The 27,202-nt window shown below is 37.7% G+C and overlaps 1 protein-coding gene across 41 annotated transcripts in view; it reads left to right on the top strand.

Annotated features, from left to right (window-relative positions):
• The window catches only part of LOC111862456 (longitudinals lacking protein), a 595,591-nt gene that overhangs the window by 86,610 nt on the left and 481,779 nt on the right, over positions 1-27,202 (top strand). The window contains exon 5 of one of the 41 annotated variants that reach the window (XM_023847877.2): positions 23,681-24,239. The exons of 39 other annotated variants lie outside the window; for them this stretch is intronic. In XM_023847877.2, coding sequence (XP_023703645.1) covers positions 23,681-24,072 — 392 coding nt within the window. In that variant the 3' untranslated portion in view covers positions 24,073-24,239. Of the gene's footprint in view, positions 1-3,340; positions 3,793-23,680; positions 24,240-27,202 lie in introns of those variants that run through there. One more of the 41 variants, XM_023847871.2, reaches the window with a different exon arrangement.

Genomic DNA, 27,202 nt, shown 5'->3' with positions numbered 1-27,202 from the left:
ACAGACATTTTCAAAGGTGAACCTTGGATATATCTACCTACTAACCACTTGGCACTACAGCCCTGGGTGAGCCTTGGCCTCCACTACAACCAGTCTCCACAACCAATGCTTGCTGCCATAGGAATGGATCCACGCATGATGACCTGAGGCTGGCTGTTAGATCTCCGAACAAAATTCTTTTTACAGGATGAGGTTGTTAGCCTCATGTCCAACACCAACCTGGAGGATCAGGGTATATATCTTAGTCTGGACTCTACCCTTTGACCTTTCCTGTATTGGTGACCCTACTGGTTGTTAAACTACCGTCGGCATAGCTCTCCAGGTCACAGACACACGCAAGCCTCACCACCACAACTAGGTGGTGGGGGAGAAATACCAGTAAGTTATTTAAGCAGATATTTTGTATGTTCAAGTGTGTATACATTTTTGGACCCTTCTGTTTGTACAGAACTACAGAGTTTTATCTTCCTTCCCCNCCCCCCCCCCCCTTGAAGGTTAGCATATTATGTATTTGAAAGCACTGGGAATCTTCAGTTTGGATTTCAGAGTAATGACTCAGACACGAATCAGCTATTTATAGACTTCAGGTTAGCCTCTTCTTCCATTGGGAGAAAGTATAGTACATTATTCTGATTGAGTTTCATACACTCACAAAAGTAGCTAGGTTAATTAACTCTTTTAGCACATAGAACTTTGCAACATAACCTTTATGTACATTTGCTTTTAAGAATAAAGATATAAGTATGGACTTTTCCAGTCTGATGAATTTGTGTACTGCCTCATATGATGCTATCATTGTAGTGGTGACCGTATTCAGTAATATTTCAGAATCTGAATTTATCAAGTATAATAACACGTTTATGTGTAAAGGTGATAATGGTAGGAGAAGAATGTTTGTACATTATATTGCTGTAATTAATTCTGGTACATTATTACAAAGAAAAAGTAGCAAAGAAAATGTTATTGTGCATGATTATTTTACTTCTTTTATTCTCCTTATATGTGACTTAAGACTACAGACTTCACTAATCCTGTGTTATGTATCTTTCCATTTTGATAAATATATATGCTGCATTAATCTTGCTTTGGAACATAAATTGATTTAAAATGTATTTGAAAATTGCTGTCTCTTAGGATGTGATACTGTGTAGTCTGGTAGGTTATTGGCATTTCAGAGAAATCTGCTGCCTCCATCTTCAGGGTAGAAAAGTGTTCCATGGCATAATTTGCCTGTAGAAGATACTGTGCAAGATTTGATGATATCACTGTTGTGAACATGAAGGTAATTGTCTTGTATTCTGAAGATGGAGGCACAAGGCTTCTTCAAAATGTTATTAGTCATCTATCAGGTTGCACTGTGTCAAATCGTAGGAGACAGTAATTTTCACAGCCACTCCTGTGAAAACCTCAAGTCTCACGTAAAATGCCCTTAATTGTTTATTTCTCATTTCCTTGTGAGAAGTGAAGTAAAGTTTGAAACATGTTTGATAAGACATCATGTCTCGAAGAGGTAACATTATGGAAGAAAAATCACATTTGTTCAGCAAGATCTCTGGTATGATGGTTTTGGTTCCCATTGTGTGTACTTGAAATCTTCCCTTCCATGGAGGTTTCTCTCCTGTGATATAACGGTGTGTAGTCCATTGACAGTCAACATTTTGGAAGAACATATATGCAAGAAACTAGCTTGTTCAACTTATTCTTCAACCATCAAGATGGACGTGATGTGTTCCTTTGAAACATTGGTTGACTTTCACCAGACTTCATGAAATTATATCCATGAAGATAGAACTCTTCATAACCACAGCTGTGTGAATCTTAAATCCAACTTCCCTTCCATATTTTCTGGTTGGTGTTCTGTGAATTTATTTATTTATGGTTTATTTAATGACGCTGACCATAGTGCTGACCTTATGTGTATATTGTCGAAAGTTAGGAAGATAAGTGATGAAGGAAATGGAAAGGGGTGGGAAGATGTGGTTATGATGTAACATGAGCTACCGTCATTGCATTCACCTGGAAGAACCGTGAAAAACCATGAAGAAACTCAGGTTATGGATGTCTTGGCTGTGGTAGGAGCTGGACGCTGCTAGAAAACAAGTTGGAAGCATTAACCATTTTACTGTCTTTATCTAAAACACTGTCCTGTTTATTTTTCAAAACACAGTGTTTTGGAGACGGAATTCTGTCTCCGTCTTCAGGTAAAACCTACTCATTTGGGCCCAGTTGATAGAGCTAGTCCCTATCACTGGACCAGAGATAGGTTTTACCTGAAGATGGAGACAGAATCCAGTCTTCAAAACATTGTGTTTTGAAAAATAAACAGGACAGTGTTTTTAGATCAAGACGATGGAAAATGTCCAAAAATGTAATATTTGAACTAATTCGGTGCTGTACGGTCCTCCATTCTTTCTTTATTTTCATTTCACCGCAACATTTACTTTATTCTTTGGTATAATATTTTCTCTTATGTCAGTTGTTTCTTTAGCATGTTTCATGTGGTTCAATGTAGTTAGTCATGGACACACATTTCTTCTGTCAAAAGTCATAAAGGTAACTGCCCTTTACCTGGTAATATTTATTTCTAGAATAATATCTACATTCTTAGTAATGAAATTATAGTTATATCACTGTGAAATAGAGATTTATGTATTTTGTGCAGGTTAATATATAAGACTGTTAGTGATTTTGAATTATTCACTGTATTGGTGAAAATCGGGGGGGGAGTAAGTATTTTAGTTTAATTTGAATGAACATGTGCCTTAAAAGATATTATTATTTTGATATGTTTATTATACTAACGCAGTACAGCAAGAATTATATTCCATTGAAGTCCTGTCTATCTCTTTTATTGTATGCTTATCTCAGTCTTATTATGCAGTCAAACCAAAGCATCAGCTACATGTCATCTTGTCCTCATTATTATTGCCTCTTCCCTTCCGTGTTTCTTTAGTATTTTTCTTCCATTTCCTCCCCCCTTTTATCATCATATTTTCCGTCTTCAATTTTCTGTGATTATAAATACTACTAATGCCACCACCACCACATTTATCCATCTTCTGTTTCTCTATTTTTCCTTCTCTTCCCTTCATTTCATCAATCCTCCCCTCCCTTGTATTCTCCCCTGATTGTCCCTTTCATCAGTGCCCTGCCCTGCACAGTTGTGCTTTCAGGGTCTGAAGTGTTTAAAAGCCATAGCAGCTGCATAGGAACAAAATGAATGAATCAGTGAACAGATTTAGAAGTGTCACTGGTACCTAATTTATAAATAGGGAGTGAGTGCCCTAACTGGAGATGGGAATGAAATGCTTGACCAATGGAATATTCTTTTTCCTTTCAGACTTATTTCCATGGAGAAGCTATGATGACCAAATACCATCCATGAAAGGAGATATGATTCATAAGGATAGCACAAGTTCTGTCATGCAAACTCCTAGTAGTCAGATTCCAGCACAACAATATGGACAACATATAATTGAAGAATCTTTTGGAAATACACAGTATTACAGCAATACTGAAAATTACCAAACTTCTAGCAATACCGGGTTTGAATTAGAACAGACAAGTGGCCATGATGTTCCAGACCTGTCGTCAGGTTACTGGTGTCCGAATTGCTTTAAACAGTATTCTACAAAGTACACACTGTTGAGACATATTAAATTTGAGTGTGGGAAAGAACCACAGTTTCCATGTAGTCATTGCTTTAAGCGTTTCAAGCACAAGAGTCATCTTGTGAGACACATGAGGGTGTGCAAGGTGTGTCTGGTTAACAAGTGAATTTGTTGTATCAGACATGAGATATTGATATCAGTCCATCTGTGTAGTAGTCTTCAGGTCATTACAATGTATTGAAGCTGTAGAAGGTTCTAACATTGTTAAAGAACTTCCTGTTTCTATTTGGAATCAAAGTAATGGAAAAATAATGTTGTAATTTTTGAGGTTGTCACTTCCATGACTGTGAAGATTACTGTAGTCTGATTCATGAAGAGTATATTCTTCTGGGGTTGTAACACTTTGTAGTTAGGAGTAAGCCCGATATTTGAGAGTAACATATTGTTCTCATCTTCAAAGGCACAGACTAAGCCAAGTGTGGAAGCAGCAGAAATAGGTGGCATGCTGATAAGTTCTATTGAACTGTTGAGCTCACTCCATGCTATGTGATGTTAGACACAAAAGCTCATACTCTATATAAGTCATCGCAGGGAGAACCTCAAGTCGGACATAACCTGTGTGTGTAGGTATACCAATATTTTGAAAGAACGTGCTGCTTGCAGTTTCAGGGTCGAATCAGCTACACAGTATCACAACCCAGAAATCACTAATCTCCATAGTGTCAGTTGATTTATGGAGGAATATAAGAAACTACTTGTATCATGAAGAGGGATTGTTTCTAGAGTGAAGCAAATGTACAGATGATAGTTGATCAGTGTATCATGAACTGCTTGTGGTCAGATTGTGATCTTCTGAAGTATGACACCCTGTAATTTGTGTGTGAAGGATCTGTGAAGGCGTGTCATCATCAGATAATGATATAGACTGGTATGTTGTCACTTTAAAGTTATTAGGTTCTACATTAATAATATAACTGAAATATCCATAACTGAGATCTTGTCAAAGACACATGACTTTTCTGCTCATGGTATGATGTAATCTCAGAGATGTTTTATGTTTTAGACAAAGTATAGTCATACATGACTATACTTGAGTTGAGTATTGAATATTGAGGGGGTGGGTTACCCCATGCACCACGACCAGTTTGATCTATTGTGCGTCCCCCTTTGAATTTCTACTGTCTCCATACCCTACCGGTACTGGTGCTTGCTATCGTTCCCTTTCTGCCAGCGAGGTTTCGGCCTTCTACTGGCAGTGGTATCTGATAGTCCCTTTCTGTCAGTGAGGTCGTCCCTCCTCTGGCAGTGGTACCTAAGCTCCCCCATCTACTGGAGGCATTGGAAACTACTTGGGCGGGAAATTGCCTAAATTTAGCTCAGAGGTCTCCTAGAGACATGAGGTTCTTTTACGTGCCGTAAATCTACGACACGGGACCCAAGTCCCTCCTGGAGGACTTGTTCCCTGAATTTTTCCGCCCTTAAAAATTCCACAACCCCCGCCGGGTCAGAGTGACTATACTTAGTGGATGTTAACAATTTTATGGAAAATTTTGTCTCCACTTAGGGTCAAAGTAGACAGTGTGAGGTTGTGAGGAAGGTGGCCACATAGATCCACAGGAAAGGAAGAGGACATATAGCATGATCTGAGCCACTCTTGTCCTGAAGATAGAGGCAGCATAATCCTTCAAAACGTTGATACCAACCAAGAACGGCATATAGTGTCACAATCCAGAAGACCACAGTCTGAACGCTCACCACTGTGAAAACCTGATAACTTCTATGACTAATTTGGTGCTTTGTATCTGTGATAATTGATACTCTAGCATTCTCATTTATTAGTGAATCTATTATTGATGTGCACATAAAACATTTTAGTATGATGTGATGTAAAAGTTTTTCGTGTGTTATGCCATAGTTATGGAAACAGCATTAAGGCAAATTTATGTTTTATGCTTTTAAGAAGTTTATTGGATATATTTGTTATATGGAAAATCTTAAGAGACATGCTTCCATTTCTGTTAGCCCCTTGCAGATACTGTATTTTGTATGTTTGCACTGAAATGTTTAAAAAAATATGTTTATTAGCTTCATGTCCTGTTCTCTGAATGTAACACCTCATGAACTGTTAATTGTAAAGTAAAAAGTAAAGCTATCCTTGTACCAGGCTGTGAAGGCCCATAGGGTTGTGAGATGTTGAGGGTCCCACACTATCTAGAGAATCGGCTCGAAGATGACGGTAAGGTTGTCAGCCTTACGCGCCGGCCATGCTTTGCTCCCCAGGAAAATTATTTAATTCCTGGTACTCATTTCTGTTAGAGGCTGAGTAAACCCCAGGGCCTAGTGCGGCTGGAAGGGTTAGGTCAACTGAAAAAAATCCGATGACCTCGTTGGGACTTGAACCCGCGACCTTCCGGCTTGATTTTATTGAAATTTGTTTACTCATTCCAGATTTGTTTGCATTCGGTCTTCAGTAATGGACTCTTTGCATGAAGACTACGTGCGCATGTGTGTGTGTGTGTGTGTGTGTGTACATGATCCTCAAGTGTAACATTGTCACCTCCCACCATCTTTTGGCTACATTTTGTAATTTTTAATTTATTTAACGGCTGTTAATGCTGAGTTCAGTGAAGGTAGCTTGTTTCTTCTCAGTGTCCACTGCAGTATTGTTTGTATGATGCATTGTTACATGTTTCAAGGAAAGCCAGTATGCACAAGATAATAACTTCTGTAGTCTCTCTTTTAATTTTGAATCACATCAAAGCAAAAGTGTTCATTTTAACCCTATAATTAGAGTAATTTTAGTTTTTATCAACACTATGAACACATGATAGGAGGTAATATCTGTTTTCATGTTTCATGTGCAAACTTGTTGAGCAGATTTTGCTGACATTTTGCAGTAACAGTGAGTGGCTTAGTTTCAAACAAGTGAAGTAGTTTTGACGGAAGAATGTGAATGGAACTTTCTAAGCATTATTGGTGAACACATGGGCAAGAAAATGTTTGTTTCTGGCTGCTTACATGCATGCTGTGAGGCCATCCCTGTCAAACAATAGTTGTGAGAGATTATCTGCTATATAAATGACACAAAATGTGATGCTGACATGTGTATGTGACATTGCACCAAAGAATCTTTTTACATACTAAGATTTTACAAGTAATTCTGTCCCCAAAAGGTTGGAACAGAGATTTGAAATTATGTAATTCAAACCCACTTTGACATTAAATGTAAAAAATTGTTGCCATGTAGTAATTTTCTTGAGAAAAATGCCCATAATGAATTAGTATTTGTGTCCTTTCATAATCTGCAATAGTCTTAGTTTATTTCCTTGAAATTCTGTGGTTGATGGATTATATTATTATTATATGAACTGATGTAGGGCTCTTGGTTCTATTTTTTAATGTTGTTTTGCAGAGCAGAGTTCTTGGAGTATCTGTCCAGCAGATAACATTATGTGTACTGGATCTGTAGACCAGACTAAGAATTTTTGGCATGTTGCAAATCAATGTCGGTCATCAGTTGGACACAGTTGCACCTCCTGTGGCAAGTTATATCGGTGGAAGAGGACTTTGTATAGACATGTGCAACTTGAGTGTGGCAAGGAACCTCACCTGCAGTGTCCATATTGCCCACACAGGACTAAGCGGAACTGGGACCTGCAAAAGCATATAAAATGGAGGCATCCACAAGGAATCCCATAAAGCATCAGGCTTTTGTTTCTTATGTATTTGCTTTTATTTGTGGTCTCATTTGCATTGAAACTTAGATTACAAAGCACATAAAACATGTAAGATTTGAGGCTTTCACGGCGGTGACTATGAAGAAAGCAGTCTTTACTGTTCTCACGGTCTTGTCGCTTGCAGATTTCTTATACTTTTTATTCTACCCTGAAGATGGAGGCGATACGTTCCTCTGAAACGTCGGTTAACACCACATATACATGGTGCCAAATCCCAGAAGACTGCTTTCTTCACATAAAACATGAATTTCTGAAATATAGATATGTAGGTGCGTATCTAGTTTTTGGAGGAAAGTGCCACCTCTGTCTTCAGGTAAAAGAACTTCTGGATCTCCATTTAGATCTTGTGTCACATTGTTTCGCCTGCATACATTTTCATAAGCTGTCTTTGGTTATTCATCCAGTAGCAGTACTGAACAATGTAAGAGCTATGTAAACATGGAGGTTGGAACAACATTAATGTCATTCATCTTAGGGTCTGGTGTAGATCTTAGAGAGTATTTAAATTTTAATTTATTGAGTTGTGTTTTATTACATTGCATGAATGGCTGTGTACATAACATTGGGTTTGTGTCTACACTCCTTACTTACTGCTACTACTACCCTGCTACTGTTACTACTTTTATATTCTTCTCCAGTCCCTTTCTAATTTTGTATTTTTATCCCCCCATAACCTCAAATAAGGATTGCATCTCCCATTTACTTCTAATTTTAAAGAAATATTTTCCAGTATTTTTTTTAACTCCATTACATTTGTACAGTTCATTATGTTCTGATATGCTAAATGCACATTTATGCTGAAACTTTTACTTACTTACTTACTTACTTACTCACTCACTCATGGAGCTGAGCCCTTCTGGAGGAGCTGCCATTTCTGCAGCTACTCAAGAATTTCCCAGCATTTTATGGAACCTGAAGGGTCATTACCGTGTTCACAAGAGCCCTCCACTGGTCCCTATCCTGAGCCAGATCAATCCAAGCCATACCATCTCATCCTATCTCTCTAAGATCCATTTTAATACTAAAACTTTTATTGAGTACAAATTCTGTCCATTCTTTTTCATTTTGAAGACTTTCTTGAAGAACATGTAGCTTTATAAAAGTATGAAGAATATGATGATAGTGACTGCAGAAAATGTTTTGGTACGATGATGAATGATGTACTTTTAGTATTGTGAAGTGAATGTAGTGACAATTACTAATAATGTCAGGGTTATGCTACCATGTAAGCCATATTTAAAGTGTCATTAAATACAGTAAAAGACAGAGAGTAGGGTGGCATTGCAGGCCTGTACTGAAAAACTCCAAAATGCCGACACCAATGGTAAATGCTTGTAATATTGCTGTAATATAAGATAATGGCACTAGTATGTATGTACATACGGTACATGTTAGTAAAACATACTCATAACATTTCTATGTGACATAATCCACCACTTTCTCTTTTCCATTGCCTTTTATATTTACTGTGTCACACAGTATCTTGTTCATGTCATACTGTGTCATACTATAATCATCGGGGTTTAACAAATCCGCTTTTCTGCTCATTCAAGCGGAGTAAGAAATCAAGACCACTGAGTGAGTGGGAGAATCTTCGCTTTATTTGTTAATATTCTGTCCCATTCTTTTATTTTTCCACAGATGTCAGTAAATTTGAAGCGAATGATATCTTACATGTTATACAGTATAAAGGGTTACTGTACTCGTATATGCCTGTTCTCAAACACTTTCAGTCTTGTTTTCTCCTGTACCATAACTCTATATTATACTTGTAAAATATCTGATGTCTGATATATATGAGGTGCAGAAGTAAAAATATATACCTGTAATTTACAATCATATGTGTTGAAAACAAATGACTAACAAAGATGTTTCTTCCTGCTGATATTTTTCAGATACATCATGGGAAAATTGTAGTACAGCTGAAGATGTGTCGACAGATTCGGCTCATGCAGTTCAACATTTTTGTACGGTAGACTTTGATCAAGGCAGCCAAGACAGTTCCTATATATTGGGCTTACCAGAATATCAAAAATCATGTGTATCAATTGGAGAATACAGATGTTCCAATTGTGGTAAATTGTATCGTTGGAAAAACACATTGCTTAGACATTTAAGACTGGAATGTGGGAAAGAACCCCAGTTTCATTGTCCTTATTGTCCTTACAGAGCCAAACGTAAGGGGAATTTGCAGAAACATGTTACGCTAATACACCATAAACTAGAGTGAAGTATTTATTCGTATTTTATTACGTTTAATTTTGATGTTATAATTTGGGCTGGTGTAAGCCTAAATGTTGCCCTGGGGCTGATGAGACATGCCCCTACATTAAAAACAGATCAACTTTTATCAAAATTTTGTCACAAAACTCTGAAATTTCCAGACAGTCTAGTGATGAAATTGATGTTGTAATTTTAGAATTTTCAGTTACATTGATGCATAACATATTTACATTATTGCCAGTTAATGGTCATGATATGAATGCAAGATTAAACTGGCTAATTCTATGGAGTTGAATCCTTGAGGAGCCAACAGTTGCCCAGCCAGTCAAGAAATCCCCAGCGTGTTATGTAATCTGAAGGTTCAATATTGTGTTCACAAGAGTCTGCAGCTGGTTCGTATCCAGGTGAATTCACTCCACACCCTCCATCCAGTCTCTCTAATATCGGTTTCAGTAATATCCTGTCATCTTTATTTAGGATTTCAGAGTGGTCTCTTTCCTTCAGGTTTTCCTACAAAATCCTGTATATACTCCTGTCCTATGCGTGGTACGTGCCCCCACCCCATCTCACTCTGATGGTATTTGGCAAGGAGTACAAATTCTGCAGCTTATTATGCACTTTTTTTTCCCAGCCTCCTAATATTTAATCCCTCTTAGGTCCAAATATTCTACCCAGCACCCTGTTCTCATGAACCCTTAATTTATGTTCATCCCTTAATACGGGAGACTAACTTTCCCACCCAAACAAAAGTAAAGGTAAAAATTATAGTTTTATGTATTTATCTCTAGTTAGCACTTGAGAGGACAAAAGATTCTGGACTGAATGGTAGCAAGCATTACCAAATTTGATATGAACTTAATTAGCCCATGAATCAAATTTTGGTCTCTTACTGTCATCTCCATGTATTTGAACTCGGCCCCCTTTTTAAAGGACCTTTAAAGAATTCCGTCTTCCAGGATATAATGTGATGTAGTCTGTTGGAAGACAACATTTGTTGTGGAGGAACATGTTGCCTCCATCTTCAGGGCAAAAGAATTGATCCCCTTCTATCCTTCAGTGTAACAGGTGCCTCAAAAATATTGGTATCCATTCTGAAAACTACATAGCATCACATCCCAGATGATCACTTGCATGTGACATTTAAGGTTTTGTGACAGCTGTGGAGATTACAGTCATCTGGGATGTGATACTATGTAGTCTGATAGATGTTTACTAGAATGTTAGAGGAATATGCTGCCTTTGTCTCTTTACCCCCAGGATGGGTATGTATTTAGAAATGTTTTGAATAACATTGATAGATCCTAATGAGATCCTTACTTCATCTCACTTATGATAAGCTGTTGTTGATAAATTGTATAAAGATTGATTTGAGCTTCCTATAAAGTTAGGTTGTATTGGACCAGTGAGGGCAAAAATGAAGTTTATCATGTCATCTTCAGTGTAGATTGCAAAATCAAACCTCTCCAGAATGTGCAAATTTCTTTCACCAGAGTACAGAATGCATACATAAAACCTTGAAGAGTCACTAAAAATCTTGGATTTATGCAATTTTGAGAATACCTATTCTTTTTTCATTTTGTTTACATCAATTTTATAATGTATTAGACAGTTATTGAAATTTCATTCTTATGTAACTTCAGTAAATTATTAAGTTTGTAAGTTTTATGCGGTACTGTCAATAGCATTTATAGGAGTTTGATTTTTTTTAACTATTTGTGAATTTTAAGTTACCATAGCAACATATTTTGAGTGTTAACACGTTGCATGAGTCTTAGTTATGTAGTAGATTGCAGACAGGCCAACAGTCTTTTGTTTCAGTGTGTCATGTCTGTTTTAAGATTATTTTGATGTTGATGTTCAAAATGTACTTGATATTTAACATGGAATGTGAATTATGAAGAGTTGAAAGATTTAATTCCTTTTTGAAAAATGCACATAGAACACAGATTCTGATCTGAAGGATTTAACAAAGAGTGACGTGTGTGTCGTGTGGGGTGGTTCAAAGGATATTGGTCGAAATGAGTCTAATCTGGGAATGTGAGCATTAAAACAGGTAATCAGTTCTCTTAATCACACAAATGTTATTGTGATAAATGTCCCACCCAGATATGACCTGTCACCAAACTCCTGTGTAAATGAAGAAGTTCGAGTGTTTAATAGAAAACTTGAGAAACTAAAAAAGGTTTATTTAAATCTTTCTGTAGTAACAGTAGACTCAGTTTGGGACTTATTCACAAGACATGGATTGCATTTAAACTCTCAAGGGAAAGAGCATACTGCTAGAAGAGTAGCAACAGTGATAAGTGATCTGTTTAGCATAAACAAATCAGTCCCAATTGTGTTAAAGTGGAATTGTCTGGATGATGCGCAGAGTAATTTAGTTAATAAGTTGATCCCTTGTGTGGAGATTGTTGATGGGCGTGATCAGACAGGAAGTCCCAGCCCCCCCTTGAATACAGACTGTACACATGATAGGAAAGCAAGAGAGTAATGGGGTTTTAAAGCCAAATGAGACTGCTCACACCCTGGCTTCACCAATTTCCCAAGAGAATGTCAGCCCACATCTTGTGGGTGACATTAAAGATTCTAGCAGCGATCTCAGTCAGGATCGAAATTTAGACATGACTAAAATTATGCCATCACGAAGACTCTGAAAACCACCCTCAAAAAGAAAGGATGATTTTTATGTATGGGAGACAGCAAAATAAAAACATAACTCATATAAAAGCAGATAATATACAAATCCTCCATCATAATGTGCAGAGCTTAAAAAATGAAATACTGGAACTGTTTTATTACAATCTGACCTAAAAAATGTTGATATATTATGTTTTACTGAGCATTGGCTAAAGGAGGATCAGTTAGAATTAACAAATATTGAGCATTTTAAACTAGTAAGTAAGTTTAGTAGAACTAGTTATGAACATGGTGGTTCATGTATATAAGTAAAAGAGTATGTACAAACTACAGAACTGTACAAACTACAGAACTACTCTACTTGCAAAAATTAGGTAAGGAAAAGGTTTTGAAATGTCCATAGTGTAATTGTTGAAGGACAAAATAGTTGTGTGTATTTATAGGTCACCAGATGGTGACTTTTACACGTTCCTAAAAAATTTGCAAGTTGTAATCCAAAATGTGCAGTTGAAAAAGAAAAAACTAATTTTATGTGCTGACTGGAACATAAACTTCTTAGATGACAGTGTAAGAGTACGAGAACTAAAAAATTTGCTTCAGTTGTATAATTTGGCCAACATAATTACATCCCCAACCAGGGTCACAAAGAATTCCTTAACACAGATAAATGGCATAGTAACAAACAAGCAAGTTTTGGAATGCACATCATCAGTATTGGACTTGGCTTATTCAGACCACTTGGCACAAACACCAAAGATTAATGTAAATAGACGAGAGAGGGGTCCTAAAATGAGCAGAAAAAGACAGTTTACTATAGAGGGTATCCAGGAGTTTAATTATTTATTGCAGAAGGAGTTATGGCAGGAGAGTTTTGCAAACTCAGATGCAAGTGCTAGTTTTAATGATTTTATGGACACAATCCTTTATTATTATAATATAGCATTTCCAAAAAAGACTGTTTATATGAAAATGACAAAGAAAAACAAATGGATTACCCAAGGCATAATAAATTCTGGTAAAAGGATGAGACTGTTAAATGGTTTTAAAAAGCAGCATAATCTGTCTAGGGACATGCTGGAATATATCACCAGATATAAAAAAAAATTATAAGAGTGTTATGAAAGAAGCAAAAAAAAAATGATGAGTATATTTCAAGGTCTCAAAATAAAATGAAAGCTATGTGGGCATTTAATAAAAATGAAGTTCGTAAGTCATGTAAGGGTGATAAGAAAATGCAACTGTTTAGCGGTAAAGTAAAGCTATCCCCGTACCAGACCGTGAAGGCCCATAGGGTTGTGAGCCGTTGAGGATCCCACATTGTCTAGACAATCAGCTCAAAGATGGCGGTAAGGTTGTCAGCCCTACGCGCCTGCTGCGCATTACTCCCCATGGAAAATTATTTAATTAAATTCTTGGTACTCATTTCTGTTAGAGGCTGAGTAAACCCCAGGGCATAGTGCGACTGGAAGGATTAGGTAATATCAGATCAGCAAAGTGTGGCAGATATGATAAATAATTTCTTTGTTGAAATAGTTGATGACTTTTTAAGTCAAAACAACAATAATAACAAAAACACACAGTGGGAGAAACAAAGGATAAACTGCTGCCCTAATACCATATTTTTCCATCCAGTCACTGAATATGAAACAGAGTGTGTAACAAATAGTCTAGAAGGTAAATTATCTGCAGGATATGACAAGATACCAGAATAGCTTGTTAAAAAATGTATAAATTATGTATAAAGATCACTGGCTCATATTTTCAATGCCTCATTGAGCTCAGGCACCTTCCCAGATTAAAATGAGCTAAAGTGATACCTCTGCATAAAGAAGGGGAATATCATGATATTAATAACTATAGACCTATATCCATTTTATCAGTTTTTTCCAAAATATTATAAAAGTTGATGTATAATAAGCTAATGCCTTTTTTTAATTCAAAATAATATATTAACAGAGGCCCTAAATGGCTTCAGAAAGAATAAATCAACTGACACAGCAAGTCAGTCTTATTGAAAGTATACAGGAGTCCATGATATGTATACAGTGGCCGTCTTGTAGTGCACTCAATTTCACCTGTTACTTCACGACATGTTTTGGCAACATAGTGCCGTCATCAGGTGCCCTAATTATCCTAATCTATTTCATTGCTTGCCTTTATAAAATTATTTAAAAAGTGCGTATTTGTCAACTATAATAAATTTACACACACTAAAACTTGTTAAGATTATTCATCTTATGTGTCATAATTAAAACTTGCGTGTGGTTCTTCCACTATGGGGGTCGTTTTTCTTATGTTCTGTGTAAACCATGTCTTGTGGTGTGTGTACCCTTCTTAGCTCGCAGCAAAGCTATGCAAAGTAATTTATATGGTGAAAATATTAAAAGAAATAATAAGTCCATATATGATAAAAATTATTTATTTTTCAAATTTTGAGTCATGTATGAGAAATGGTATCTTATTGTGGGGTGGGGATGGGGAAAGTAAAAGCATTTTTAAATTGCCAAACTGGGTTCTTCGAGTGATTAGTGTTATTAGTAGTCGCACGTCATGTAGACAAATTTTTAAAGATTACAATGTTTTAACATTGCCTTCTCTGTATATATTGGAGGTGACATGCTTTATCGAAAAATACAAGGCTTTTATGGTAATAAATTCGGACATTCATAATTATAACACATGAAGAAAATTAAATTTTCACGTACAGCACTGTAATACAGCTCTTTAAGAGGAGTGTGATAAATATGGGAATTAGTTTGTATAATAAGGTCCCCGATCAAATAAAACAAAAGGAAAATGTTAACTAATTTAAAAAGGAATTAAAACTTTTTGTTGTTGAAACATTCCTTTTATTCTGTAGATGAATTTATGTCTTTTATTTTTTAAGTGTGTAAATGTAATTTGCAGCTGATTAATTTGTTGTATTTGTGTAAAGACAATGAAATTAATGGTAACTATATCTAGATAATATTATTCAGATGACAAACCCACTATATTAGGGTGGTACAGTGTATACTGTAAAGATATGCAAGAGAATTAGATGTAAAACTGACAATTTCCTTATCCATACCTGTATGTATGGAATGTTGAATGGTAATAAATGATAATTACTGTTTTTTGGTACTACTTTCCATCGTCTGGTATTCTAGAGAATAGAAAACGTGATGTTTTGGAAACTGGATCTGGTTCTGTCCGCAGGTGAAGGGGGGGAAACCTCAACCAGTAACTCATAAAATTATTATACATATTTGAATTTTGTAACCAATGTATGTACGTGCATTTTCTATAACTTTTCTTGGGCTTGTTTGTATATGCCCTCATATGCACATAATTTTGTGAAATATATCACATGATGCAGTAGGTACTAAGCTTTCTTTATACAAACTGTGTGAAATTAATGCATAATGTTGAGGTTATGTCTGCATGTTTGACTTCTAAACTGCTTGATATATTTGATGATGCTAGTACTGGAATTCCACATTAAAAGTTGTCAGGTTAGTATCCTTTGATGTATGATGGTTGGCATTGGATGAATTAAATATGAAAACCAAAATGAAATGTATAAAAAAGCTCATCTTCGAGAAAATTGTATCTTGAACTATGACATAGCCTTGAAAATTTTATTTGAAAATCTTCATTATGGTTGCTAGTTAACGAATATAAGAGAAGTAATTTCAGTCTCAGTGTAATTAATGTGATTAGCCTTGAATTTTATCTGGAGTAAGTGAATATGGGAGTCATTGCAGTGTCACTGAGACTTCAAAATTCCAGAATTAGGCAACAGTATTGGCAGTTCACAATTATATTTAAATTGTTACATGACATGCATTTAATGTCCATAATATGAATAAAGGAGCAGCAGAAATTATTTAACATTTTAACAGAACCATTTAACTAAATGGTTTTTAAAATGTTTCTGCCACAAAAATGTTTTGCCAGCAAGGCAGCTGCTTGGTTCACTTCCAGTGTGACACTGGTTGTGCTTGTACCTTGCTAAATTGTATGTGCCATAACATGTGATAGTTTTCCATGTAATAGATTGGTGTACAAGATTGATTTTTGCCTTTCGGAAAACACGTTTTCGTATTTCGTTCTTTCAGAGAAGGAGCTCTGTATATGTGTGATTGTGTGTGTAAGGAGATGATATAAACAACAGTTATATAATATAAATAACAGTTTATGAATTGCAAGCTGTCGGAGTTATCTCAAGTTGTTCTAGAAACCGAGTTGTATTGTACTGGAAGAAATTTGAATTAAATATTTAATAATAGATTATGTGATTAATAGTTATTGTTAAAGTCATCTTTGTCATCACCATTGTGTTTTCCTTCATTTTGTACTATTCTTTTTTTATACTTGAGAGGTACGAGTTTGCAACTTAGCTTAAATGTGAGTCAGTTTTTTTCAAGATTTCCTAATTCTCTCCAGGCATATATGGAACAGTATTTTTGACATCACAATCAGTTCCTATCACATCTTTCACTGTTAGCCAGTGATAATCATCCTGTCATTTTATGCTGTATGCTGCATGTAGTGTGTAAAATATAGTTAATCTTTATTGGTCATATGTTGCACTATTGTAGGCCGCCTCTGTGGTCTAGTGGTCAGAGTTCCTAGCTACAGATCCAGAGGTCCTGGGTTCGCTTCCCGGCGCTACCAGTTTTTCTGAGAAGAAGTGGGTCTGGGATGGGATCCGCTCACCCATGTGAGGGTAACTGAGGAGCTACTTGAATGGAAAAGTAGCAGCTCCGGTTTAGAAAACCGAAATTAATGGTCATGGAGATTCGTTGCGCTGACCACATGACACCCTCTCTCCGTTAAAGTGGGCATTAACTTCGCTGACAAGTGGCGGTCGTTTGGCCAGTATAGTTCGCTTGTGGACTAAAGCCAAGGAGTTTTTTTCGTTATTGTGACTGCATGCATTCCATCTGGCGGATTCAACAATGATGACAATGGCAACAGTATTGTTACATCTCTCTCAGTATCAGTTGATAACAGAACATTCCCATGGCTGAAATGTAGTTTCATGTTATGCATAACTGATTTTAAGTCTGTCATTATAAACCAAAGATTCAGAGAATTCCATATTTGGACGTGATTTGCATTCAGTTTGATCAATTTCAGGTCCAGTTTATATCCTTATCACTACTTCCCTAATAGATACTTTAATATTATGCCATCTCTTTAAGTTTTTCAAGTTGACTGCTTTCTAAGTGGTTTTCTCACCAAAATTCCACATACATATCATCCGTGTTAATGCCGCCTATCTCATTCTTGATTAGTGACCTTGAACGTAATAACCCAAGTAAATATCACAAAATATGAAGCTCCTTATTATGTTTTTTTTTTGTAGTACTGTATTACCTAACTACTTTAACGTTTATGCATTCTCATTAGCACGTGCTTCCCAATCTTCTTCAAGCATGAAACCAAGTTTCACACCCATATGAAACAACAAAAGTATGGGTTTGTTTGTAAGATTTGAGGCTTTCACGGCGGTGACTATGAAGAAAGCAGTCTTCTGGGATTTGGCACCGTGTATATATGGTGTTAACCGACGTTTCGGAGGAACGTATCGCCCCCATCTTCAGGGTAGAAGAAAAAGTATAAGAAATCTGCAAGCGACAACACCGTGAGAAATGGTAAAGCAGACTGTGGAAATATACACAGCTATGTGAGAGCAGAGAGGGAAGGGGGGAAGGGCAAGTAAACAAGTGAAAGCAGTGGTGTGGGAGGGGTAGGGGAAGGGAGCTGGGACAAGCATGGTTTTGTGTAGGGGAGAGAATAGCAAGGTTAAAAGGCTGGGCTTTAACCGTAAGCTGAGGGGGGGTTGTTGTTATGTTGGTTGGTCATGGCCTTGTGGCCTTCTGGGTCTGAGGTCATATCCCGGTGGGCGGTTTTTAAGAGAACAGATAAGAGGTTTCCAAGACTTGCTGAGACGAAACCCATCCTCTCTGTTCATATTTCCGGGATGCAGTTCGATCTCAATGGCTTCCCTAATGATGCGATCCATATAGCGCGTCTTGGTGGCGAGGATGGAGGTATTCTGAAGCTGAATGCGGTGTCCCAGTTCGATGCTGTGTTCAGCTACGGCCGACTTGTCCGGATGTTCGAGACGGATGTGCCGCTGATGCTCCTTCAACCTCGTGTCCACGGAGCGGCCTGTCTGCCCAATATAGACCTTCCCGCACTCGCATGGGATACTGTATACACCCGGTGTCCTTAGGCCCAGGCTGTCTTTAACCGGCCGGAGGAAATTGGATAATTTGTATGGAGGCAGACCCACTGCTTTGATGTTGTGCCGGGACAGCACTCTGCTGATACGGTTGAATATGGTCCCGACATAGGGAAGGAAGGCGACTGAGCCCGGTTTGTCTTCAGGCCGGCTGATGTTGGGCCGACGGTTGAGAACTCTGTAGATCTGCCGGTTGTTGTATCCGTTCTTCTTGAATACATCCTTCAGGAGCACCAACTCCGCATGTAGGCTGTCTTGATCACACAGTGCTCTGGCCCTGTGCACCAATGTAGAAAGTGCAGCTTGCTTGTTGGAAGGGTGGTGGTGGGACGCAGCGTTAAGGTACAGGTTAGTATGGGTGGATTTGCGGTACACTCTATGGCCCAGGGAACCGTCGGGTCTCCTGTAAATATCTATATCCAGGAAGGGGAGGTGGCCTTCAGTTTCAGTTTCCATTGTGAACTGGATGCACTGGTTGATACTATTTATGTGGTTCAGGAAGTCCTGGAGCTTGTCGGGACCGTGTGACCAGATGACGAAGGTGTCGTCCACGTAGCGAAACCAGCAGCGGGGCTTGTGTGGGGCCAAGTCAAGTGCCCTCTCCTCGAAGTCCTCCATATAGAGGTTAGAGATGACCGGAGAGAGTGGCGAGCCCATCGCCACGCCATCGGTTTGTTCATAGAACTGGCCGTTGAAGGTGAAGTATGAGGTGGTCAGGACATGGCGGAAGAGTCTCAAGATGTTTTCTTCGAAATGTCGTCCTAGCAGATCCATCGTATCTTTTATAGGCACCCTGGTGAAGAGTGACACTACATCGAAACTGACCATTATGTCGTGGGGATCAACATGGAGAGAGTCCAATGTGTGGACAATGTGGACGTCAAGCCGTTCCACTAAGGCCCATTGTGAGCACCATTGGCTCTCCCACCTATCGCCTGGCCAAACACTTGGCTGGCCTACTGAGGACATACACTGGCAACGGTCCACTCCACGTGAGGAACTCCATGGAATTTGTCCACACATTGGACTCTTGGACATTGGAGTTCTTGCATTAAAATAGGCAGAGCTGAAGAGGTCAGCTTGACATTAATCACTTTAAACGTTTTGGTCAATAGGTGGCATCTGGTATTGCATAGCAGTGTTTAGAGGAAAGAACAGGCATTCATGCTATCTGCATCTGTGGTCATTTGAAGGTAATGTGCTGAAGGATTGTGGGGTTTTGTGTGCAATGGTATCAGCCCCTCAATAAATTTGGCATTTATGTAATAGTTCTGCAGTAGTCTTTGGCATGTTGAATCCCATCCTTTAGATCCTATTATAAAATTCCAAAACTATTCATATCATAAGAAAATTTACGTTTATTACTTATGTGTTTTTGTATTAATGTTTGCAGAATCTTGGAGTGGTCATCGTCCATTACGAAGATTGCTCCCTAAATTAGTGAGTAGTATGTTTGTTCAACCAGAACAAGTGTTTCAAGATGCTGGTACAGGAAGGTTTGATCAGTCTCAACAACCTCCAGATGTAACTTCACTCTTTGACTCTTCACATTCTGCAGCTGGCTACCTGAATGTTACTGGAAGAACCCAACCTTCAGAGGAAGGTTTCAGATGTAAAAAATGCGGTAAATTGTACCGTTGGAAGAACTCGCTATATACACATGTGAGGTTGGAGTGTGGGAAAGAACCACAGTTTCAGTGCCCCTTTTGCCCTCACCGTGCGAAGCTTAAAGGCAATCTGCAAAAACACATGAGACTGAAACACTTTTTACAGAGCTTCAAGTAATGTGGGTGGTCTCAGCGGTATCCTGCATTTAGCTTCAGTCCTTATTGGGAATTTTGTTAGCAAGCCGCGATTATCTATCTGCCATCAGATACAAAACATCAGTCATTGTTATAGACATTAATTCACCTGTGACATTCAGAGTCCTCACATAAATGACTGAATGTTTTTATCATGTGGCATGTGACCCTGTGTAATCCAGTAGATCATTACCAACATTCCAGAGGTACCTGTTGCCTTAATTTTTAGGGGCCCTGAAGATAGGTATACTCAGTTCCTCTGGAATGTTGGTAACAGTGTACCAGACTACACAGGCTCACTTGCCAGAAGGCAGTAATCTGTATTGCTATTAGTTCATATAATTTCATGGTACTTGGTATAATTGTAATGACATTTGATATTTCTCTGTCTATCATAATTTGTAGTTCACTCATGTACAGAACACCAGTATGGCAGCCATGTTAATTTAAGTGTGATAGTATTTTTTTTTATTGCTAGTGGGGTGGGAGTAAGTCCCTTATACTGTGACCACTTCTGGCCTATTGTACCAACCCCATATGATAGGTGAGGGTGATTGTGGAGCAATTGGTGGTATGAAGATTGGCAGGGGAAACAGAAGTATTCAGAGAAAACCTGCCCCAGCACCACTTTGTCCACCACAAATTCCACTTGACCAGACCCGGGATCGAACCCGGGCCGCCGCGGTGGGAAGCCAGCAACTAACCGCTTGAGCTATGGCGCGGCCTAATTGTCATAGTAACTTTGTGTCATTTGATAATTTTCTCTTTGTATACTTCAGAAATCTATATCATTAATAAACAACGCACTAAGAAGGTTTATGTAGCAGAATCGCTCTAGATTTATATTCAGGAGGTACTTGGTTTGAATCTCAGCTATGACACTAGCTATCTTGACTGATGGTTTATGCGATTTTCCTCAGTTCATCTTTGCAAATGCCTCATTTAGACCATGATTGATACCTTCCAAATTGTTACAAATTTTTTAATAATTCCAACATTTGATGATATGTGGGCAATGACAGCATTGAGACAAACCCGTCAGACAGTTATTGTGTGCAGTACAATTATGGCAATCATGCCTTGAGTTATGAAAGTACTGTTGTCATTCAGTGTTAGTGTTGAAGTGTTCCATGCTGAAGTATTTTTGCAGAATACCACATTTTCTTAAAGCATTATTTCTTAGAAAATGTAGTATTTTGTTTTGATTGTGGTAGCTAGTAACAGTAAGTTTTCATGTGACATTTGTATGATATCTTGCTACAAGCATGTACACTGGCAATGTAAGCGATACTGAATCCTGTGTAATCTAATTCTTATGGTTAGAAACCAAAATTGGAAACTATATTTATATTTACCAAAGGGCTGTGTTTCTTTCAAGTTGTATATTTTTATTTGTTACTGAAGGTTACTGATTTGCTGCGGAAGGAATAAGGAATACTGAGCACCTGATGCAACAGGCAATGGTAATTGGTAATGTTTAGCGCCTGGTATGCTAGTGTCTCATTGACACTATGGAAATTTGATATGATCTTGACATGTGATCTGATGATAATTTCTGCATGTGAATGACGAGCAGTATAGCATAGCGAATTTATTTGGTATTTATGAGGTGGTTGATATGGAAGCAGTTGCACACATCACTATGGTCTGATAAGTATAAGGAGCTGTCTGTTTAAAAATATTACCCTTTGTAGCATTTGTAATCAGCTACATCTGTAGCAGAGTGGTAATCAGTTTATATGAAGGAACAGTACAGTGTATCTGTATTTTGTTGATTATAATTCAATATTTTATTTGCAGTTATCACTAAACATTTAATTCTTAATTAACCATCATTGTCTTTGTCATACATTGTAATTTATTTTCTATAATTTTCAGTCTGACAGCAGTCTTTCATTTTATGTGAGGGTTGAGGTTCTCATGACAATGATTATGAAGATTTCTGACTTCCGGAATGCAATATTCATATCCTCTTCCTGCCTATGGTCCGCCCCTTTTCACATCCACTGGATCTTGTTCATTTTGTATCCCTCCAATGGTGAAGTCTTGGCCTCATCACTTATCTTCCTTTGTCTCTGTTACTGACTGTATTGCTTACTCTCCTGCCATGAAGACAGAAGCAACAGGTTCCTCATAAATGTTGATAAATGTTTGCCACAGTGTAATACACTGAATGGCATTTGAGAAGGCAATAATCTTTAATTTTAATTTTGCGATGTAAAATTTGACAAATAAAGTAAAATTCTAAGATACACTATACTGTTTCTGTTTACTGTTTGAAGAAAAATATTAATACATAATACGTATATGATCAGAATGCTTAGCAGAGTTTATAACTGTTTATTACCTGTTTGTTATCTGTATGGATATATGGAAATTAAAGGAAATGAATGAATGAATGAATGAATGAATGAAGTCCTCTCCACTTCTTTCCTTTGTTTTATCAGCTTCATATCATTGCTGTGTTGTTGATATTCCCATCCATTTTTTTTAGTTAGTTATTTGTTTTGACTGTTGCATTCTCTCATTCTTTTTTCATATCCAATCAGTTGCAGCATTTCATTTCACCAGCAAGTTGGCTGAAGCAGTAATGCTTCCAACTTGTATTTGGGAGGTACTGTGTTTTAATCTTGGCTAAGACACAAACTGTTCTGACTGAAGTTTGTCAAAGTTTTCTTCTATCCTTTCAGCCAAATGACTTGGATAATCAGTTTGAGTTACTGACATCATTGGTAAATAAACTGAAAATAAAGTTTGGATGGTGTTTTCTTTTATGTTCAGTTTTCCAGCAGTTCTTGATTAAAACAGAGATTCTTCATACATTATCTTTCTAAGCCCTGTTCCAATTACAGAAATATGTTGCTGTATGTTGTTTCTGAATTTGTTTGTTGTTTTGTTTGCTAGAGTACCATAATATCAGCATCAATTTTATTTATTTCATCAGTTTTATGAGCAGTCCTTAGTGTTAATTCACATGGCCATCTCTTTTTGATGTCTTCTAACATCTGGCTGAATCTTCATGGTCTGGTTATCCTGTAGGTTTCTTTCCTTAAAATTTTTCATTCTGATACCCTTCTTGGTATCCTTGTTCTTCCAGTTCTTTTTACATAACCAGACGATTGTATTCTGTGGTCTTCTGTTAACAAACTTTGAACCCTAATTCCTCTAAAATGCAGTGAAAGAATTTATGAAATATTGAAATGTAGTGTATTATAACTGGTGAGGCCCTGTGGGTCTCCAGTTTGAGGTCACAATAAAAGGAGACCATTATGGAATTATTTTGTTGAATCAAGATATATACATTGTGGTCTGTCTAATTTAAAATAGTTATAAATGAGAAAATTCTCTCTTGTTGATATCACAATCCATGAAGAATGTTTGGCAGAAGCAAATGAACAGATGCTTTAAAATTTAATTTTTCGTTGATTTTTGCAGAATCGGGATTATGGAGTAATCATCAATATTCAAGAAGTTTAAGTCTTGGGAAAATGAGCATTTTTGAACCACCTGATGAACCGCTTCAAGACACAGGTCTAAATCAACATGGTGAACTGCAGCAACAGCCAGATCTTGCTGGGATATTTGGTTCATTGCAATCTTCATCTGTTAGAAGACGATATGTTAGACACTGTCAACTTCCTAGTGAGGGATTTGTATGCCAAAACTGTGGTAAAATTTATCGTTGGAAGAAGTCCCTTTATAACCATGTGAAATTGGAGTGTGGCAAGGAACCACAGTTTCAGTGCCCCTATTGCCCTCATCGCGCAAAACTGAATTGGAATCTTCAGAAACATATCAGACTGAAGCATCCTCAGGATAATGTGTAAAATTACTAAAGTTAAAAGTCTGATTTGTAAAATTTAGGTGGAAAAAATCTCTTGGAAAATGGGTGCTCATGACTAAGGAGATGTACTGCTAACATAAAAATGAAAAACAAGGAAACATTGTGAGGACATTAATTGGATGGAACTGACTTTGGAGAGTGGCCAGTGGTATAGTTAGTTATTGGAGAGGGTGGGTTTCCCCATGCACTTAGACCTGTCTTGGTCCATTGTGCTTCCCTCTATAATATTCTACCAGTCTCTATATCCTACCAGTACTGGTGCTTACCATCAGTCCCGCCCAGCCAGCGAGATCGGTCTCTACTAGCTGAGCGGTATCTTTAATGCTTCCCCCATCTATCAGAGGTGTTAGAGACTACTGTTGGGCGGGAAACGTCCGTAATTTTGCTCAGTGGCCTCCTTTGGAGACATGAGGTTCTTTTACATGCCGTAAAGCTACGACACGGGACCCACGGCTTAAAGTCCCTCCCGGAGGACTTGTTCCCTGAATTTTTCCGCCCTTAAAAATTCCACGACCTCCGCCGGGTTTGAACCCTCGTACCTTGAGTCACGAGGTGGGAACGTTACCCCTAGACTACCGAGGCCGCTGTGGCCAGTGGTATACTTTTGTAGTAGCAGTGATGAGTATTTGGGCTATATTATTAGAGTGTTAATTAAATTTAACAAGTTTTGTTATCTGCTCATGGCAGCCCTGAAATTTCCTTTGCTGATATAGAGCTTCCATAATCAATGTGCATATCCTTAAAGGAGGAGTAATTACAGAAAGTTTGCCAGAGTCTGTAAGTGATTGTTAATTGTAAAATTAAGTTTTCAGTAAAGCATTAATCTTCTTTCAATATTTTGTCAAGAATTATTGATCTGGTGTTTGTGAGGAGGAAGGGGCTGTGCATTTCTTATTGAATGTAACTTGACTTGGTTATATGTCCACTGTTGGTCACTTGTTACCAAATGTTGATCTTCATAATAGCAATAAAAACAGCAATTTTCTCTTTTTCTGGACATATGTTTTGACATAATTACGATAAAAAACTAATTTTGTTTTCTCTCTTTATTATGATAATATGTTCTAGGATATGTTTAATGATATTGCAAATATGCCCAAACCAAACCATCTCATCTGCTTTTGTTGTTTCATAAAGTTGGATAGTGGTCTGTTGTTTATCACAGGGTAGGATATTTGTAGTGACTTTCATGGCCCAGGACATACTTTTATAGGGAGCGGTACTTGCATGTTTGTTCTTTTTTTATGACTGGTTCCTTACCCCACAAATTTACTTAGGTGGCAGTGCTGCTGATTTGTATTCTGGAGGTGCTCGCTTAAATCTCAACCAGGACACTTACTCTCTTGACTGAGAATTTTTTGTGTTTCCTCCTCCTCTCCAGGCAAATGCCAGGATGTTATCTCAAATTAGGTCATGACTACTTCTTTCCCAAAGCTTTCCAGTTCATTATTTACCATAACATGGAGATAGGGACTAGCACTGTTGATTGGGCTCCACTAAGTGGGTTTCAACTAAAGATGGAGACACAGTCCAATTTCCAAAAGTTATGTGTTTTAAATAAAAAGAGGACAATGGATAATCTCTGGGAACACAATAATTGTACCATAATCATACCATTTAACACAGTGTAGTCCAGGTTACTGGCAGCAACATTAAATAAACCGTGAATATACAAAAAAGAAAAGTCCCTGACCTCTGTCATAGATTATTTTTATCTCATGTTGCTTTAGTAGTATCAAATAGAGTTTTAAAGTAAAAGTGAATTCATTCCTGTGCTTAATTAACCACCATGTCATAACACCTTGGTACTTGATGGAGGAGAATGGTCAGCTTCATGCTCCAGGCACTTGACTCCAAGAGAAGAAACTCTTGGCACCCACTGGATAGGAGTCTGGGTGGGCCCCAGAGCCAATCCTGATGCTGTGGAGAAGAGAAATGTATCTTGCCTATACTGTGAAACCTGGGTCATGGTAGAGTTAAAGCCCTGCAGTTCTTCATTTGGTAAAAAGTAGATTTGTGACTTTACCAAATAAGGAGCAGCACCATGGTTACAACAATGTCCCTGTAGAAATCCAGCATATTATTCCTACAGTCCATTTGTATTGCCAAAGAGACAAACCTGCAGTAAACACATTTTGAATAAATATTGAAATATTGATGTATTTGATTTTTCAATTGACCTATTCCTTTCAGCTGCACTATGGCCCTGGGGTTGACACAACCTGTAACAGAAATGAGTTCCAGGAATCTTCCTGGGGGTGAAGTGCAGCTGGTGCATGAGACTGGCAGCCCCAGAGCCATCTGTGAGCCAATTGTCTAGAAAGTATGGGAGCCTCGATGTCTCACAACCGTGTGGGCCTCCATGGCCTGTTACAGGGATAACTTTAACTTTATATGGTGGAACTAAATCTACCTGTATATTTGATTTACAGGTGAATCAGGCTGTTACCTTATTCTGAGAGCTACCAGTTGTGACATATGCTACATGACTAAATGCGAGCCCCTGTACCCCTTCAGAAATTTGAGACTACTAGTTAGAATTTAATGGAGGAAAAGTTGTAATTGTAAATCTGTAGCCTTTAACTTCCGTGCTAGTGTGTATTATAAGAAAAACTGTAGGGTATTGAAGTTTGCTTCAGTACTCTGGGATTATGTAAGTTGGAGACCTGAAACAAAGCCCAAACCAAAGGTCTAAGTTGTGTTACATGTAATGTGCTGCCTCATCAGGCCTGTCACACACATTCAGGAGTGATGATAGATGAGTATGGAACATTGGTGGTAAAATTATTGCCTGTCAACAGACTGAAATATGGTAGATTTTAGAAGTTCCTTCTGTGACACTGGAACAAATTTTTGTTTCCTACCAGCCCAGATACATCATATTTCTTGGATGGTTCACATGTTACCAGTTGGTTATACCACTCTTTGATTAAATGCCAATATTTACAAGCAATATGGTAGGAATTATATTTGTACATATTCCGCAGCTGGCTGTATGATGAACTGTGCCTACAGGTAGGTACATACATACATACATATACATTTGCGTTTCAGATTATTCACAAATGTGCACAGGCACAGAATATAAAACATGTCAACAAGCCAACAAGACA

Source organism: Cryptotermes secundus, unplaced genomic scaffold (genome assembly GCF_002891405.2).
Source record: "Cryptotermes secundus unplaced genomic scaffold, Csec_1.0 scaffold816, whole genome shotgun sequence".
Lineage (NCBI taxonomy): Eukaryota > Metazoa > Arthropoda > Insecta > Blattodea > Kalotermitidae > Cryptotermes > Cryptotermes secundus.
The sequence above is the reverse complement of the archived record's forward strand: the minus strand, read 5'-3'. Positions and strand labels throughout refer to the sequence as shown.